This window comes from Syngnathus leptorhynchus, chromosome 3, assembly GCF_054491065.1.
Source record: "Syngnathus leptorhynchus isolate UIUO chromosome 3, UIUO_Slep, whole genome shotgun sequence".
Classification (NCBI taxonomy): Eukaryota; Metazoa; Chordata; class Actinopteri; order Syngnathiformes; family Syngnathidae; genus Syngnathus; species Syngnathus leptorhynchus.
The window spans coordinates 9,007,940-9,025,716 of record NC_141197.1 but is presented as its reverse complement, the minus strand read 5'-3'; the positions used below and the strand labels follow the sequence as shown (position 1 = coordinate 9,025,716).

Genomic DNA, 17,777 nt, shown 5'->3' with positions numbered 1-17,777 from the left:
GCTCCACGTGGAGGTCTGAAACACATATAAAATATAATAAAGATATGGTATGAATGCCTCTCAGCGGCAGCATTACTAGAACCCTGCGTGAATTGTGTGCATTGCATCCGCAGGTCGGCACGCACGACTCCCCTGTTTAGAAATGCACTGACGGCAATGTAACAATCCCTTGGTGAGGTAGCACCGTTTGAGCATTCATTCCATATCCTTGGTATCGACCTTAAGGTCCATAAACTAGAAAGCTCTTGCAGTAGCAGAATGGCTCGGAGGAACTGCATGTTTCATATTATTACTGGGAAAGTTCGAGATGTTAACCAGTAGCATGCCAAAATTGTCCTACGAGTGAGGACAAGTAGATACTCGTAAGCGGGGATATCAAAACCTTTGGAAACACCTTAGGACAGGTGTGTCAAACTCATTTTTGTCATCGGCTGCATCGGTGTCATAATTTCCTTTGGTGGGCCATTATGACCGTCAACGCCTTATATTATATACAGTACATGCTACACAACAAATTGATGAATAACTAGTTTTGAAATCAGAGACGAGTAAAAACGGTTCAAATATTTTTAAATGATGAATGATAATAAAAATTGCTAGCAATATCTTTATTTTTTTTATAGCGGACAATTTGTAATTTGTGTATTGACACATGAAGTTGATGCACATTTTGTCTTTGTGGGTCGTTTCTCTGATGTGGTGGGCTGTTTCTGGCCCCTGGGCCTTAGGTTTGACACCGATGCACAAGGAGCTTTTTTTTTTTTCAATATCTTTAATATGTACTAGTCGGCCAAACGTGGCACTAGTAGCGAAATAAATGACTGGTAAGACACAATTGTCTTCAATGCTTTCAATTGCTTGCCCGGCTATACATGGACGAGTGGGCTCTTTGTCCTCGCTCGTAGGACAACTTTGGCAAACTTCACGTGTGTAGAAATATCATGCAGTAGTGGAAGGCAGAAGTGCTAAAAATGTTACTGAAGACAGCTGCTCGTGCACGCTTATCATTCCATTAGCGCACTAATAAATCAAGGATGCAGGATAAATGCCGAAAGGAATTTCCATAGGTAGCGTCACAAGGTTGTGTGAGGTAGAGCGATTGCCAGGTGCTCATGGTTAAAAGACAGCTTGTGAATTTTAATGAGCTTGGTGAGTAGAGAGACGCGGAGCCTTGGCTTTTGCTTCCTGGGGGAGTGCCTGACACACACACACATATGCTGCATTCATTTATCACTAGTTCAGGCTTCCTAATGCTTTGACCTCCGACCCATCGACAACAAAACAGGTGCTCACATCTCCGTAGAGTAAAAGCATTCTTCAAAATTGTAACCTGTCTCTCTATTGAACCAGCTGAGCAATTCACTTCTCATGTTCTTGCACCTCATGTTGATGCTGAGTAACATGCATATTGAGTAGGCTCATAAACAGGATGACAGAACATCTCAGATAACAAGAACAGCTCACGCCGCCTCGCACACACCACATTTGTTTTGCACTCATTCGTTCTAGCCGTTTCGCTCTGTCTAGTTTTGAGGTACACTCTCACATTCAACTCAGCACTAGCCTTGAGAGGATGAAGGTCAGTTTTAATAAGCAGGCCTGAGCATTTTGTTTCACAAGGTTCCCCAATTAGAGCCTTTCTCTATGCACTTCTCACTTCACAGCTTGGGAGAGAACCGGCGAAAGGGGTTGGAGGGTTAGGGGGGAGGGGGGGGGCTGACAAGAAAACTTTGAATTTAGTCAGCAGAGCACGAAGACTCAATCTGGAGTAACACGAGGACAACGTGAATGTCCAGTGCTATTCATCAAACCATGTAGCAGTTGCCATTGGAGACGGGAAGCTGAAAGGTGCCTGGCAACGGGGATTGCAAATGCCTTAGAAAAAAAATCTTCATATAAAATCGCTTCCTCCTCACACACATAAAAAGACCCGTTTGCATTATTGATACTTACTGTAAAAAAAAAGGTCATTGAACTTCTGGGCGTATAATTGACTTAACATACTGTGATTATACTGACATCATTTGTTTCATTCACCTTAAAGCAAGAACTTCATCCGGACGCATACAGATGTTTCTAAAAGACACACACGTGTACACATATACTCGACTCACATCTGTCACCTTTATCCCATTCATTCTCCTCAGCCGTGTTGCTTCTCTCATCATGAAGTACAAAACAGCCACAATGCAGAACACAATCACGGCCGCACTCTCACCTCTATGGTCTGTCTCGCCACAGCACGAAGCGAAGACGAGAGCTCCTCTTGAGTCACGCGAGCCGTCCACATAGTCCGGCTTCCTCACCCGTCCTTCGGCCACAGTGGAGGGGAGAAGGAGAAGGGGAAGGGGAGGGGTGGGAGAGGAGAGGAGTGAAGGCGAGATGGGAGGGAGGGTTTTTTTAGAGTGCAAGCAGGGAGGGAGGAGAGAGAGAGCGAGAGAGAGCGAGAGAGAGCGAGAGCGAGAGAGAGAGATATTAGGCCCTCTAGATAAGATCTGTGGTGAATTTAAATTATGTCCCAGGCGTATGAATTAAAATATACATGTGATGGATGTGCCATGTAAACATTTTAATGCTCACTCCAGCATTGGCATTCGTCTGTGACATCTATAGTGTGCGTGTGCGTGTGTGTGTGTGTGTGTGTGTGTGTGTGTGTGTGTGTGTGTGTGTGTGTGTGTGTGTGTGTGTGTGTGTGTGTGTGTGTGTGTGTGTGTGTGTGCGTGCATGCGTGCGTGCGTGCAGGGACAGTGCACTATTGATGTGTGGGTGTGTCTCAATTTATGCAATGCAACATCTGAGGCTCCTCTGACGCACAGATTCTTTAGGACTGACTGTGGATCGTCCATAATGAAACAGTGAGATTCAATTAATGTTCACACTGAGGGTTGGTCAGTGTTTGAGTCGTGTACATAGTAGTCAGACAGCATACACTGCAGGTTAGTGCTATCTATCTATCTATCTATCTATCTATCTATCTATCTATCTATCTATCTATCTATCTATCTATCTATCTATCTATCTATCTATCTATCTATCTATCTATCTATCTATCTATCTATCTATCTATCTATCTATCTATCTATCTATCTATCTATCTATCTATCTATCTATCTATCTATCTATCTATCTATCTATCTATCTATCTATCTATCTATCTATGGATTGATTCATCGAGATGGGCTCCAGCACGCCCGCTACCCCCGTGAGGCCAAGCAGTATAGAAAATGGATGGATGGATGGATGGATGGATGGATGGATGGATGGATGGATGGATGGATGGATGGATGGTTGGTTGGTTGGATGGATGGATGGATGGATGGATGGATGGATGGATGGATGGATGGACGGACGGACGGACGGACGGACGGGCTGATGGATGGATGGATGGATGGATGGATGGATGGATGGATGGATGGATGGATGGATGGATGGATGGATGGATGGATGGATGGATGGATGGATGGATGGATGGACAACATTTTGTGCTTCCCCAGTGATACAGATGTCAACGAGTCATGGAAGGTAGTTGTGGGGAAAAAACTAGGAAAACAGTCAAGAGTGTGCTCTGGTCCTTCAAGGAAAGCAGTTTTGCAATGATCAAAAAAGGCTCCTTTTGCCTCAATGGCTCTCTTTGTTATAGGACACTGCCACCTACTGTGTACTTGAAAACCATGCATGCATGACAGAATGTATTTGAACATCTCATGATAAAAAAACAACAACGGTATTTTCCAGATGGCATCATCAATGGACACTACAGTCAAAAGACACATTAAAGCAACTTTTCATTCCCACTCTGTTGAACCTTTTTCAGACAAAATCATGTGATATTGCAAATTAGACCCACCTAATTGTAGTTCCTTGCCTGAAGTCATCATGTTCAATCATTTACAGTGACAATCTGTCACGTGTTTGGTGCCCTCTGGGCCTCCGTCTGTATGCATGCATGCATGTGTTTGCTGTCATATGTATGGCGCAGCTGAATGCACAGATGCTTGCTAATCAAGGCGAATTCATTTGAGCAAGCGTTCCGCTTTCGGTGCTGTTCAGGTGGCTGTCATTGTCACTGTCAAGTCACCCACCTGGGAACTTGCTGCATAAATGGGATGGGATTAAGTTGTCATGGCGAGGGAGTAGAGGGGAGGATGGTAAAGAAATGGACAGCCCCTTAGTCAGTTGCTTGGACTTTCCATGGCTTCTTTGGTAACCCCTGTCAAGGTGATGGCAGTGTGGGGCATGACCATCGCACTCCAGCTGCAAAGTGTTAGGAGGTTGCACCACACCACCTCCAGAAAACAGGAGAAGGAAAGGCATTGAGTGTCAATCTATTGAGATGAATCATTGCTATTTGCCCATGTTATTCTTCACCACAAAACATCATTCCACATTTTACTTTCATGTTTCTAATTTGATTCAAACCATTCCAAACTGATGATAATTAATTATTATCGATGTTCCCAAAATTCCCGCTTTTTCCACAATTTCTCATTTGTGAATGATCGATACAACAAAGGTTCTCCATCATTCTTGTTCTGGATTCAATTTGTTTAGCTCTTGACATCTTCAAAACAAATTTCCCACATTCCCAAAACTTCCACATTTATTTTTAAACTTTTCAGCTTCATCTTGGGAACTAGTGAGATTTGAGTTTAGTTGTGGAACAAATGAGTGTAAACTTGCATCTGAAGGTCCTGTAGTACCATGTTGAAGTAGTTTTGCAAGCACTTCAGTCGTGTTATTCTCTGATATTAAACTAGACAAGAAAATAAGTGTTTTGGATATTTATAATGTTGGGTGCTCCTCCGTTTTTGATCAGGGCAGTGCAAATGTACAGTAAACACGCAGTATCATTTTAATGAGACCGACACAGTTCCTCCGCAACCCAGGGCGGCACGGCATTAAATATTAACGAGGACAATGGTTTCTATTAGACTGAGCTCTACTTATGTTTGTCGATCATTACAGCAGCTCTGAAATCATATCTGCACTGCAGCAACTGCAGCCCATGCAGGAAATTGGCTTCATTTCAGCAGCAACATTCTTACATTTTCATAATTAATTTTAAATTGGTCAAGAGTAAGGTTATTTTAAAGTGGATGCCACATAAAGTGGCCCATTGAATCTACTTGAGTGATTGCAGATTCTTCCCTGTGTTGTACTAGGTCATGATGTTTTCTGACACACTTGAAATGAGGCTAACTGAACAGGCTCCACTTCAATCACCCCAGAGAACTTGGCTAGCGCAAGTCCCATTAATACAACTGTGAGCAGGTTCACTGTTATAATGACTTCCCCTTTGTCATTGTTAATCAGGTAAACACCTTTTACTGAGATGATAATGACTCAAAACTAGCTTACGATGCAAGATGGCTTTATTTGTTTGTGCTTACCAGCGTGTTTCTGCCTCCATGTTTCAGCTGTTATTTCTTCTTTGTGTTTTTTTTGTCCAAACACTGCCTTGAACATTTTGCTCAGTCTGTAGAGGGTTGGGGAAAAAAAACTATTGTAAAGTGTGCCACAATAGCAGATTTCATAGGATATTGTTGCAGTCATAAAAAGCATTTTTGTTTATTTTATTCTAAGATGCATTGATTGTTACCTGATAATGTCTTCTTCAACGGCGTTTTCTTATAAATCCACACTTCACCCACAGACTTGTACCTCCTCTGTCGACTCACATTGAAGAGTCGACCAGCACATGCGTATTCGTTTTATGTCCCAATTTTGGTGTATTAATATTTGAGCATTTGCCCTCTTAAAGCAACAATGTGACTTTTTGCCGCTTAATCTATTTTAAGCATCATAGTTAAAATCTCCCATTACGAGAGGATGCAATTTCAGAACGAATGCTTGTGAATACTGAAGAGATGAAACTGCATGGAGTTCTTGAATGTGACACTTGAAATGTGTAAGGAGGTGAAAATGTAAAATATCTCATAATATGATAAAATAATAATAACAATAATAATAACAATAATAATAATAATCAACTGGAAAATGTAATAAATAACTTCCAAGTATGGAAGGAGGTAAAAATGATACACTGCAGATATTCCCTATGGGATTTTCATGACAGAGGATTCCACCCAGGCTATATTCTAATAATCAGATCATCGTAAATAAGTTTTAAGGCAAATTTATTTGGCCTGCAATCTGTACACATGCGAGGGAAACCATTTGTGTGCTCAGTTTGTGGCAAAGGATTCTTACAAAAGCTAAATATGATGACTCACACAAGGAGAGAAACCATACACCTGCTCCCTGTGCAACAAAAGCTTGTACGATTGTTCAGGTTTGCTTGAACATATGAGCCCAAACACTGGAGAAAAACGTTTTTCTAGTTGTACTAAGTTCATTTTGTTTTCACTTGTCAATCACTTCACTGGTTCTTTAATCACAAACATGATATTTCAAGTTGCATTAGCTGACATGTTTCGGCTTGTACTTCCGCCTTCATCAGAATGGCATCAGAGTCGTGTCAGATTTGACAGGTGAGTCACACCCTCTGCTCTCCGTTCACCTCACCAGAATGCTGCTCCAGGTGGTAGAGAGCATGTAAGCTCCCTCGTCCTTGGTGATGGTTCTCGGGCCCCGCTTGTGGATCTCAATGGCCTCCCTGATCAAACGCTGATGTTTGTTTTCTTCTGTGCGGATGACTCTGGCCTTTTCCCTGTCCATGATGTGATTTTCTCTTTTGCAGTGGTCAGTAATGGCTGACTTGTAGTGTTCCTGTTCTGTTTGTTGTTTTATTCCTCTTGTTTGTCTTGTTGCTGTCTCCTTCTCACACTCCTTGTGTTCTGTTTTTCTTGTGATGAAGTTCTTCCCTGTCTCCCCAATTCCAACAGTAATTATGGACACAGACACTTACGAAGAACAGATGCAACAGCTACTACAGGACGACACCTATGAGGTAGACCCAACAGAAGACAAGAAAAATAAACTCAAAGCATTACTTAAACCACTACTCATTGAAAATAAAATAGACAAACCACCAAAAAATCTGGCACACCAAAAATCCACAAACCAGGTACACTTCTCCACCCCATCGTAGACAGCACAGGGTCAGTCACATACAACCTTTCAAAAGCGCTCACAGAAATAATAAAACCACCGGAATTAGAAGCTGAAACATGTCAGGTAATGCAACCTAAAATATCTTATTTGTGATAAAAGAACCAGTGAAGTGAAAACTTTTTTCTGCTTACTGTGTGGTAAAACATCCCGCTCTAAGTCACTTTTGAAAAGACATATGAGGACACATACTGGTGAAAAAGTCAAAGTTTCTCTTATAATTATCAATGATCTTATCAACATGTCTGTACTGGTAGGGATGGGAATTCAGAAACGTTTCTCAACCACAATTTCTTGGAATTGTTTGTGTGTGTGTGGGTGAGTGGGTGGGGTCACAAACACACACATTCAAACCGTCATATGCGGGAATCGAAACTCACAGTGTCGGCACACAAGACAGGCAAGTGCACCCCAACACCATCAGCTACTCCGCATTACCAGTTGAACTTTTGGGATGAAGTTTGATGAGGTGTTAGCAGAAGTAAAAGGCTTTGGGCCGTTTCAGTATAGGCTGATGCTATCGTTGATGATTCCTCGTCTGGCTGTGCCTTTTCAATTTCTGCTGAATAATTTCATCGCCTTTATTCCTCTTCACCACTGTAACGTCAGTGCTTTAGATGATGGCGATGTTTTTAAGGATCTCTCCAGTGAGGAAAGACTTGTAGTCAGTCTTCCGGTCGAGGGTGTCGGGAGTCTGAGCTCTTGTCAGATGTTTACAGAGCCTCAATATCATCTGTTGCTGAATTCCTCCAACACGACGCTGTTGCCGACTGTACATTGTCAGAATGGATGGGTGTATGATACCTCCACCATGAAGTCTACTCTGGCGACAGAGGTGAGTAGGTCCTCAATTTTTCTAAAAATCATCAGATATATGCTTGATTTTAAATCACTTGGTTCTTCAGTGGGATCTGGTTTGTGAGAGAAAGAAAATGAACCGATCTACAGCCACTATTTTCTTCTTGGGCGTCATGTTAGGATCAGCACTCTTTGGCCAGCTCAGTGACAGGTCCTCATGTTTATTTATATATTTTTTGCACTTCTGATTTTGTTTGTGCATGAGGTCTTTCAGCTATCAGTATGAAGATAATCTTATAGTCTAAAGACTAGCTTTGCATGACGGACATTGTTTTAGTCTCTCTTGTGATTCCATATTTTTTTTTCTGGCAGATTTGGCAGGAAAACTGCGCTGTTGGTATCCTATGTGATAACCATGATCTTTGGATTCGGAAGTGCTCTATCAACTAATTTTTCCATGTTTGCAGCCATGAGATTCTTTACTGGCTTCGGAGCTTCTGGAGTCATCATAGCTAGCGGGGTTTTGTGTGAGTTTTATTTGACATGCAATGAGTAAATAACAAGCAACTTAACTCAACTGCAACCTTGAAATGGACCTTGTCCTAAATCTCTCCTCATAGGTATGGAATGGGCGGACATCAAGCATCGATCTTTAATGTTCATTCTATTAACTATGGACTGGAGTTTGGGATCTTTGCTGCTTGCTGCGCTCGCCTATTTAGTGAATGATTGGAGGTATCTGATGGCGGCGGCAACAAGCCCGCTCTTGCTGGCCAGCATTTCTTGGTGGTAATAGAAGTGTATCAAATGATTTCTGAGAATTTGAAACCAACTGTCACATTTTTAAGACCTTTAGTTATGATGGTTGAGAATATTGTGATTGATTGTGTGTGTGTACAGGTGGCTTCCAGAGTCTGCTAGATGGCTGGTGAGCCAGAAAAAGGTTAACCCTGCTTATCATTATCTAAGCAAGTGTGCAATGGTAAATGACAGAAAGCAATTTATGGATGATCTAAAACCTGAGGTGCAAACTCTTATTGGTGAATTAGTCCAGTCCGATTTGTTTAATATGTCTTGTAATCAATTTACGTATCTCTCCCATCTGCCACAGGATTTGTTAAAAAGAATTGTGCTTGAAAATGAAAAAGGGAAATATTCCTTTTTGGATCTTATGAGGACTCCAACGTTGAGAAGACTGACACTAATTGCCGGCCCTGTCTGGTATATGGCTCAACTTGGCAAGGTTCAACAGTATTGAAAATTTTCGCAATGAAGGTCAATCATCTTCTCCTACTCATAGGGTTGGAGTAGCCTGCAGTTACTACGGCATCACTTTGAATATCTCTGGATTTGGCGTAAACATTTTCCTCACGCAGTTGATCTACGGCGCCATTGAAATACCCGCCAAACTTGTCTGCTTTTTTTCAATTAACAAACTCGGCCGAAAATTACTTGTGAGCGGTGGACTTCTTCTGACTGGACTGTGTTTGTTTGGCGTCATACTTATCCCGTCTGGTAAGTGACGAGAGTGCAAGAAATTGGGAGCTGAGAAATATGCTTCTCGGATGTCTTTGTTTCAGATATGGCAGTGTGTCGGACAGCAGTGGGGACACTTGGCAAGTTTTTTTCCGAAGCGGCTTTTACAGTTTTGTGTTTGTACACAACAGAACTCTATCCGACAGTAGTGAGGTCAGTAAAACACAATGAACAGAGACTTATGATTCCCCCAACTTGTAATAGGCTTGTGATTGTCTGTCCATTTTCTACCTTTGGTACACAAAACAAATCCCGCTGCTTTCTCATTCATTCTATGTTTTGTCACAGGCAAATTGGTTATAGCTGCTGTTCTTTCCTCGGCCGTCTCGGTGTGGCAGTTTCACCCCTGGTGGCTCTTCTTGACGAAGTGTGGGTCGGTTTACCCAGACTCCTGTTTGGTCTGATGGCTACAGGTGTTGGGTTGTTAACCTTCCTCCTCCCTGAAACAAATAATGTCAGCCTCGCAGAGACAATCCAAGATGTGGAGCAGAGGAAGTAATTGTTTTGGAAATACTTCTTATGATCATAGATGGAATTGAGTAAAGGACAATAGAGTGTCCTTGATGTTTGAGAAGATCAGACTCCACAAGGATAACGACAAGACACCAGCATAGTTTTTGCAAATGCTATGAAACGCCTAAAAAACCTCATAAGGGAAGAATTGTCTTTGAGAACTGTAGATCACGTAACACATTGTTGAGTTGTGTACTGTTTGATCCGATAAAGATTCTCAAACAAATTGGTTGTACGGTTCGACATGTGGCTGAAAATGTGAAACTATCAGAAATTATATCAGACAAGCACTGAGCAATTTTTGTTGAGCTTTCCGACATTGTTACTGTTTTATTAAAATACTTCCGCTGAAAATGTAGATCCACAATCCAGTCAGTTTTGGATTCAAAGTTTAATTTGTCACTAAATATTAATTGTAGACAGGAACACATGTTTGCAACAGCTCAATATTTATTCAGCATTATAAGTGGCACTTTCGAGATGACATTTGACGACATGTTAAGACAAGTGAACGGTTTGGGGAAATTTAATTTCCGTCTCATTTTGTTCGTTGTTATTCCTCGTGCCACTGTGCCATTTCATTTTAGGATGAATTATTTCATCGGGTTCATTCCTTTTCACCACTGCAACGTCAGCGGTTTAGATGACGGCGGTGTTTTTTGGAATCTCTGTGACGATCTTAGTGTTCCAGTTCAGGACGATAGAACTCCGAGCTCCGAACGTTATTCAGTTCACCACATAATTAGCTGCAGTTTGGCAAACAGTTCATTTAAAAATGCAGGGTGGGAGCAGGAGAGGCCTGAGTCCCCTTTCATTAAAGAAGAGCAGCTTCATGACCTGGATTTCCCGGTGTTTCGTCATTGTCAAAAGCGAAGATGATGATGAAGGCAAACGTCAAAGTAAGCGGAATAGAGCGGAGGAGCCTTCAAGCAGTAGTTCCAGTCAACAAATGGTGATGGAGACCACTGCAGAGGATCACAAGTAGAAAGCCTCTTAGCTCCATTATCAGATAGTAGTGTCACAACATCTGACAGTGATGATGAACACTCTAAAGAAGAGATGACAATGGACTCAGGAAATGTTTTCAATGTGACAAGGCGTTTGGCCACAAAACAAATCTGAAAAAGACACAAGATCATTCACACAGGAAGAACCTTTCAGCTCTTCGCTTTTTGGCAAAAGATTCAACCAGAAGGTGCACCTCACGTCTCACCTGAGAAAACGCACTGGAGAGAAACCTTTCATTTGCTTGGATTGTGGTAAAAGTTTCAATCCCAAGACTAATTTGAAATCACAAACAAGGACCCACACTGCAGAGAAACAATTTTCTTGCTCGGCTTGCAACAAAGCGTTTATTAATTATTCTGCAATGATTAAACACACAAGAGCACACACAGGAGAGAAACCTTATTGCTGCTCCTGTGATAAAGGTTTTGGTGCAAGCTCAACTTTAGTGACACACCTGAGAACTTTTCTTCTCTCTTGAAAACACACATGAACACACACACACTCGTGAGAAATCCAGTTACGTGTGATCAAAAATTCTCTCATAATTATCAGCTTGACAAACATGCCTGTGCTAGTGAGAACAGGAGCAGTACATGAAGTGGCATTTTTCCCAATACAAATAAAGCAACACGCATATTTGGAGAACTGAGTGAGAGTGAGAACAGCCGCAAAGCATTCCTATAAAAAGTATTTTAATAAGTTTTAAGGGTCTTTATTCTAAATCATTTTAAATGTGTTAAAAAGTGTGGTAGGGGTTAAAGTAATAAAAAAAAGATTTGTTGTTGATGTAGATGTCCTGGTACTGCAATTTTGGCCAATCGTCTGGGTCATTCATCCAGTTGTTCCCTGTTACCATGTACATTAACTTGGCCAAGCAAATTTCATTTACGTTTTTAAGGCATTGTGGTTTCAACAGGCAACTGCTTGCTGGTCTGATAAAACTAATGACACTGAATAATGCCATGTTTTAGAATAGACACCTTTGGCACTGATTTATAAAAATGATCTCATAAGAGAAGTCGCCCGACTTCCTAACCCCACGGGTGACACAGGCACGACCCAGTGCCGGTGTTTTTGCTCAAATTGTTTTTATTTTTTCTATTTGTTGCATGAAATAATTTGACATATTTAATGTATCATGTTTCATTTGGACACAATACCACCTATAAAATAAACATTACAAGAACAGAGGTGTATAGTTGGATATCTTTTTTTTTTTCTACCGAGGCCTCTGGTGGTGTCCTCCATGTAATGCTATGAGCAAAAGGAGATTGCTTATCATTGTTTATGTGAATGTAATATGTACCTCCGGACAGCAGAGGGCGCTTAGAAGATGGAGAAAATACGAGTACAACTGTATGTGATGAAGCGTGTTGAAAGAAAGTAAAAGTTCTTCTTCCTCAATATTCGGTTTGGTTATTAAGAACCCACAAAGAAAAAACAACACACTCTAAGAATTCTTTACAGTTATCAGTCTTTTTTTTTTTAATTGACAGTACATCTTGTTTTGTTGTCCCGTTGCCTCCAAAATGTTGTCGGCAACGCGAATGATGGCCATCTTTCTTGGATTATTATTTACTAAATGTCTTAACATATTGCCTCCCATTACGACGACTTGGTGCACGTTGGAGCTTCTCAGGTTAGTTTAAGAGTTTGATTAAGCATAACTCATCTAGTTATGCCTGGTGAGAGTCGCCCGTGTGACGTAGTAAATAAGCGACAGTGTTATGTCAAAGCAACACATTTGCTAGCGTTACATCGCAACCAGAGTGTAACTTGTTTAGATTATCGTATGAAAATGTGTAAGGTAGAAATGCTGAGAGCATTCCTTAATCAGCGACTAAGCGCTGCCGTCGACGAAATAGTTGTTGTGTTTGAAAGAACGATAGCAGAGTACGAGGAGGAACTTTGTCGGACAAAAGAGGAAAACGAAAGACAACGTCAACTGCTGGATGCTTTTTTTATGCCTCAAGTTGCGGTGCAGAGAGCGGGTTTGTTGATATCTTTCTCTCACCTTTCTCGTCACTAATTAAATAAGAATACAATGAATGCAATCAGGGTCAGTACCGTCATTTCAGAAGTCCGCGGGCCCGTGCATTTGTTATCTGGCTGGGCACCAATCAACACACTTGTCACGTCGCAAATATCAAATAATCCAAAACGCAATATAACAGTACGTCTGTGCCACGTACATCATCTGGAGCAGTTCACCATCAGTATTTATCTCGCATGACAAACCATGACATACTTAAATAAAACCCACCATAGTAATCAGAAATGATGATTGATAAATGTATTAATGTGCTAAGATCATTACAGACAAGTTTTGCTCCGAGTTACCAATCAGAGGACGGGAAATGCCGTTATTATTGTGGGTTTGATTGGAAGCTGAGTGCGTCAAGAAAACAATTTTCTCATTTGATTGTTCTCTTTTGTCCTACAGAGGTGAATGAAGAAATCCTTCATCCTGTGCAGCAGGAGTGGAGCTCCAGGGTGGAACAACAGGAACCAGACCCCCCCTACATTAAGGAGGAAGAGCAGGAAGATGATATCACCAATTTGCCATTGACGGTTGTTCCCGTGAAGACTGAATGTGATGGAGAGAAAGTTCAGAGTGAGCTGAACAGGTGGACTGAACCTCCAAGCAGCAGCTTAAGTCACATAACAAGAGAAGATGATGGAGAGCTCTATGAAGCATCACAACCAGAAAGCCTCTTGGCTCCTCTATCAGACGACTACATAATGCCACATTCGCCTGACACTGATGATGAAGAACACTTGAAAGGTGATTCGGCGTATCACGCTGGCAAGAAACACTGGAAATGTTCCCAATGTAACAAAACCTTTGGTGTCAAGATAAATCTGAAAAGACACATGATCATTCACACAGGAGAGAAACCTTTCTCCTGCTCAGTTTGTGGTAAAAGGTTCACCCAGAAGGCACACTTGACATCGCACTTCAGAACACACACTGGAGAGAAGCCTTTTGCCTGCTCCTTTTGCGGTAAACGATTCTCTCGAAGTGAATGTTTGATAACACACACAAGAACACACACTGGCGAGAAACCGTTTCGTTGCAATGTGTGTGATCAAAGATTCTCTTATAAGTATAAGATTAAGAAACACAAGTGTCCTGGTGAGAGGAGCAACACTAAATGAAACATTCAAAACTTTGACATGCCAACAAATTTTGAATGGTTGTGGTTAGCTGAAAAAGTGTGTTTGACGACCAAAAATGCTACCTGGACTCTTCACAACTATCATAATTTATTATTATTATTTTGTATTTGTACATCATGATAATTATTCTAAAATAAAGAAATCAAGATGTAACCAAAGTTACTTTTTGCAACAACAAAAAAGATCTACAAATAATGTCTGCAATTTTATGCATATCATACTCTGTGCCTTGAAAACGTAATTATACTGCATGACCATTATCACATTTTGTCACTTTAGAACCACAAATTTCAACATTTTCTTATTCAGGTTTTACATGATAGAGAGAGGGAGAAAGAGAGACAGAGAGAGAAAGAGAGAGAGGTATGGAAGACCAAAAACTGCCAACATAAATCAAGTAAAAAATAAAAAATAAATGAAAAAAGATCTAATTATTTCAGAGGTTCTCCATCGTCGCTGACCGAAACTAGGCGCACTTCTCTGTCGTGTAAAAATGGAGAACGTAAAGTTTGTCCAAGTGATATTTCCGTAGTTGATCGCTGCGCGTCAGATTTTCACCGACAAAATGAGGATTGCAGAAACCTTTTTATAACTGTAGTTGCAGTGATTTTCTCACAATTCTCTTCTATTGTCCGATCACATGGCACAGCAAACATTTTAACACTCTTTGCGTCTTGTCGGTGCGCTTGGAAACTCCTCCAGCTGGTTGCACTTGCTAGCTGCGAACAAAGACGCATTTGTTAGCAACGCATGCTAACAAAGCTAACATGTTGACAGTGGAACGCTGAGAGCGTTTTGATCTATAGTTAGACAAATCTGACCGGTGAAGAAATACGCAGAGAATGATAGCCCAGTACGAAGAGGAGTTTTTTCCTGCCAAAAAAGAGAACGAACATCGACATCGTTTCGTGTTGCACACAGGTTTGTTTCTTCATTAAGACATTTTATCATTCCAAGGTGTCAAGTCACACAAGTCCTAAGTCTCAAGTCTTAACTTATTAACAAAATGTTAGGGTTTTTTGAATTTCTGTATTTGACCTCTTAACTACGCACGTCCAAATGTAAGTGTTGGAGTACTTTCTGAACATCTTTTTGCGTTCAAACAAAATTACAAATCTAATGAATTAGTTTGGTTTTAACCTCAATATTATGTACACACCAGGTCACATTGACAACAAAAAGAAAACATGTTTTGTTTGAGAGCTTTGCGAATTTATGAGAAATTTTAAATGTTTTAATTAGGGTTTTTAGTTGTCAAGTTGTCACTTGTCATTAAATGGTTTTGTGTGTGGAATTGGCAAGGGGAAATATATTCTGTTATAGAGGAAAGCTGTACATGTGGAAAACTTTAATTGCAAAGAATCTGTCACGGATAACCTCAGTGACCACACAACTATTATCAACATACTAATTCTTTCACTCAGTCTTTGATTTTCTACCCTTCAGATGTCAGTAAAGATGCCAATTCTCCTGAGGAGCAGGAGTGGCGCTCCAGGGTGGAACAGCAGGAGCCAGAGCCCCCGCACATTAAAGAGGAAGAGGATGAACACAGTATCAATGAGGAGGGTGAGCAGCTTGGGGGGCTGGACTTTCCAGTGATTTGCGTCATCGTGAAGAATGAAGACGACGAAGACGAGCCTCACTCCTCACAGCTTCATGGTGGCGACGGTGAGAAGCCATCCCAAGCCGACAGTCGCATAGCACGACTATCAGAGAGCGAGGATACACGCTCACATTCTCCTGACACAGATGATGACAATCGCTGGAAAGGTGATCGGACATGTATTTCCGACAACAAACACTTGACGTGTTCTATTTGTGGAAGAAGCCTTTATGACAAGAAAACATTGAAAGTCCACATGAGAACGCACACGGGAGAGAAACCTTTCGTCTGCTCAGTTTGCGGTAAAACATTCGCTCAGAGGGGTAATTTGATCAAACATACAAGAACGCACACTGGGGAGAAACCATTCACTTGTCCATATTGCAGCACAAGTTTCGGTGACAGTTCCACGTTAGTGAAGCACATGAGGAGACACACAGGTGAAAAACCTTTCAGCTGCTCCTTGTGCGGCGAAAGATTCTCTCGGAAATCCAACTTAACGACGCACACAAGAACGCACACTGGAGAGAAACCGTTTGCATGCTCGGTGTGCGGCACGACATTCAGCGACCGTTCAACGCTGAACAAACACATTAGAACGCATACAGGAGAGAAACCTTTTAGCTGCTCAGTATGTGGCCAGAGGTTCTCTCAGAAGGGACACATGACGACACACACGAGACGACACACCGGAGAGAAACCTTTTACTTGTTCAGTCTGCCACACCAGTTTCAGTGACCGCTCAACGTTTGTCCGGCACATGAGGAGACACATGGGACAGACGTGTTTGCCTGCCAGTAAGAAAAAGTTCAATTGAAATGGCATGCTGATGAGACCATTTTGAGTCGTAGTGTGTTTTGATGTCTTTCTTTTTATGGCGCCGTCGTGAGAGTCCCAGCAGTGTCCCATAGTGCATTTCATCCTGAAATTTCACCTGAAACTTTTTCTAAGTAGTGCAGATGTCAAGATAAGAAAGCTAAGTGTGCTGGTGGACAACATATTATGTATATTTTACATTCAAAACATTTGCTATCTTAAATACGTACAATACTGACTTGTACTTAAGCACAGCTTACTTCTGTAATATCCAATCATGATTTTGAAGCTCCTAATAAATTGAAATGTTAAGAAGTTGTCATTGTGATTTACTGGCTGAAAAGAACTCTTGGGCCAAGAAACATGTAAAACAGAAATCAAATTTACCACACACTAAAAAAAAAAAAAAAAAACTCATGGGGAAAAACTCACAAAGAAATCTCACTTGTAAAAGTCACATTACCCCAAATTATTCACTCACACCAGTAAACATCTTGACAAAATAACTGACACACATTTTAAAAATGCAAACCTCCAAATATCCTCTCAGACACATAAAATCCTCTCACTCACATGGAAATACATCACTCACAAAAATGTCACATGTATAACCACATACAAGTTCATCAGAAACGCCACACGCACGCACACACAAGCACCCCCCCCCCCCCCCCCCCCACACACACACACACACACACCTTTCAGTAATAAGTAGTAACATTTTTTGGTTTGACATTTTAAGTTACATTTTTGGTATCATCCTGAATATGAAAAATGTGTACCTTACTCTAAGTCTACTTTAGGTTGACGTTTGGAAATGCCTGTGCTCTTGCGCACTCAAAGAGGATGTGCTTTGAGTTTCGCTTAGCCAGCGAACTGTGGCTTTTTTTCTGTGGCTTTTTCTGAGCATGACGTGTTTGGAAACTTCCTCTTTTTTTCTACTCTAATATTACACTCGCACACCAAAGTCTGCATCTTTTCTGGACGTTTGTTTAATCAGTGGTTTCTTTTTCTTGCTAGATAGCCGACAGAAAGTAATGAAAAGCTGCTGTTCTCATATTTTTGGGAGAGTGTTTTCCCAGGATCCTTCATAAAACGGCATATAAACATCACTACTACGTGTACTCCTGAATCCTGTCAGAATTTTAAATAAGAAGAATGGTTGACAAACAAAAGTGTGAGAATCATTGAGTCTCATGTTGATATCAGCACGAAATTTACTGCGGATTTGACACCCCAAAAAAAAAAAAAA

The 17,777-nt window shown here is 41.1% G+C and overlaps 3 protein-coding genes across 3 annotated transcripts; all 3 read left to right on the top strand.

The window, feature by feature from the left end:
- Window positions 1-7,512: 7,512 nt before the first annotated feature.
- Window positions 7,513-10,495, top strand: LOC147059121 (solute carrier family 22 member 7-like). Its single transcript, XM_085908308.1, has 9 exons — window positions 7,513-7,906; window positions 7,977-8,080; window positions 8,242-8,396; window positions 8,490-8,658; window positions 8,770-8,893; window positions 8,981-9,090; window positions 9,170-9,384; window positions 9,450-9,558; window positions 9,694-10,495. The coding sequence occupies exons 1-9, from the start codon at window positions 7,526-7,528 to the stop codon at window positions 9,902-9,904; spliced, it is 1,578 nt and encodes a 525-aa protein (XP_085764434.1). The 5' UTR covers window positions 7,513-7,525; the 3' UTR covers window positions 9,905-10,495.
- A 2,123-nt stretch (window positions 10,496-12,618) lies between these two features.
- On the top strand, window positions 12,619-14,247 carry LOC147059120 (uncharacterized). Its single transcript, XM_085908322.1, has 2 exons — window positions 12,619-12,917; window positions 13,370-14,247. Exons 1-2 carry the CDS (start codon window positions 12,719-12,721, stop codon window positions 14,083-14,085), a joined length of 915 nt encoding a protein of 304 aa, XP_085764448.1. The 5' UTR covers window positions 12,619-12,718; the 3' UTR covers window positions 14,086-14,247.
- A 106-nt stretch (window positions 14,248-14,353) lies between these two features.
- Window positions 14,354-17,014, top strand: LOC147059119 (uncharacterized). Its single transcript, XM_085908321.1, has 2 exons — window positions 14,354-15,027; window positions 15,553-17,014. The coding sequence occupies exons 1-2, from the start codon at window positions 14,949-14,951 to the stop codon at window positions 16,524-16,526; spliced, it is 1,053 nt and encodes a 350-aa protein (XP_085764447.1). The 5' UTR covers window positions 14,354-14,948; the 3' UTR covers window positions 16,527-17,014.
- The last annotated feature ends 763 nt before the right edge of the window (window positions 17,015-17,777 follow it).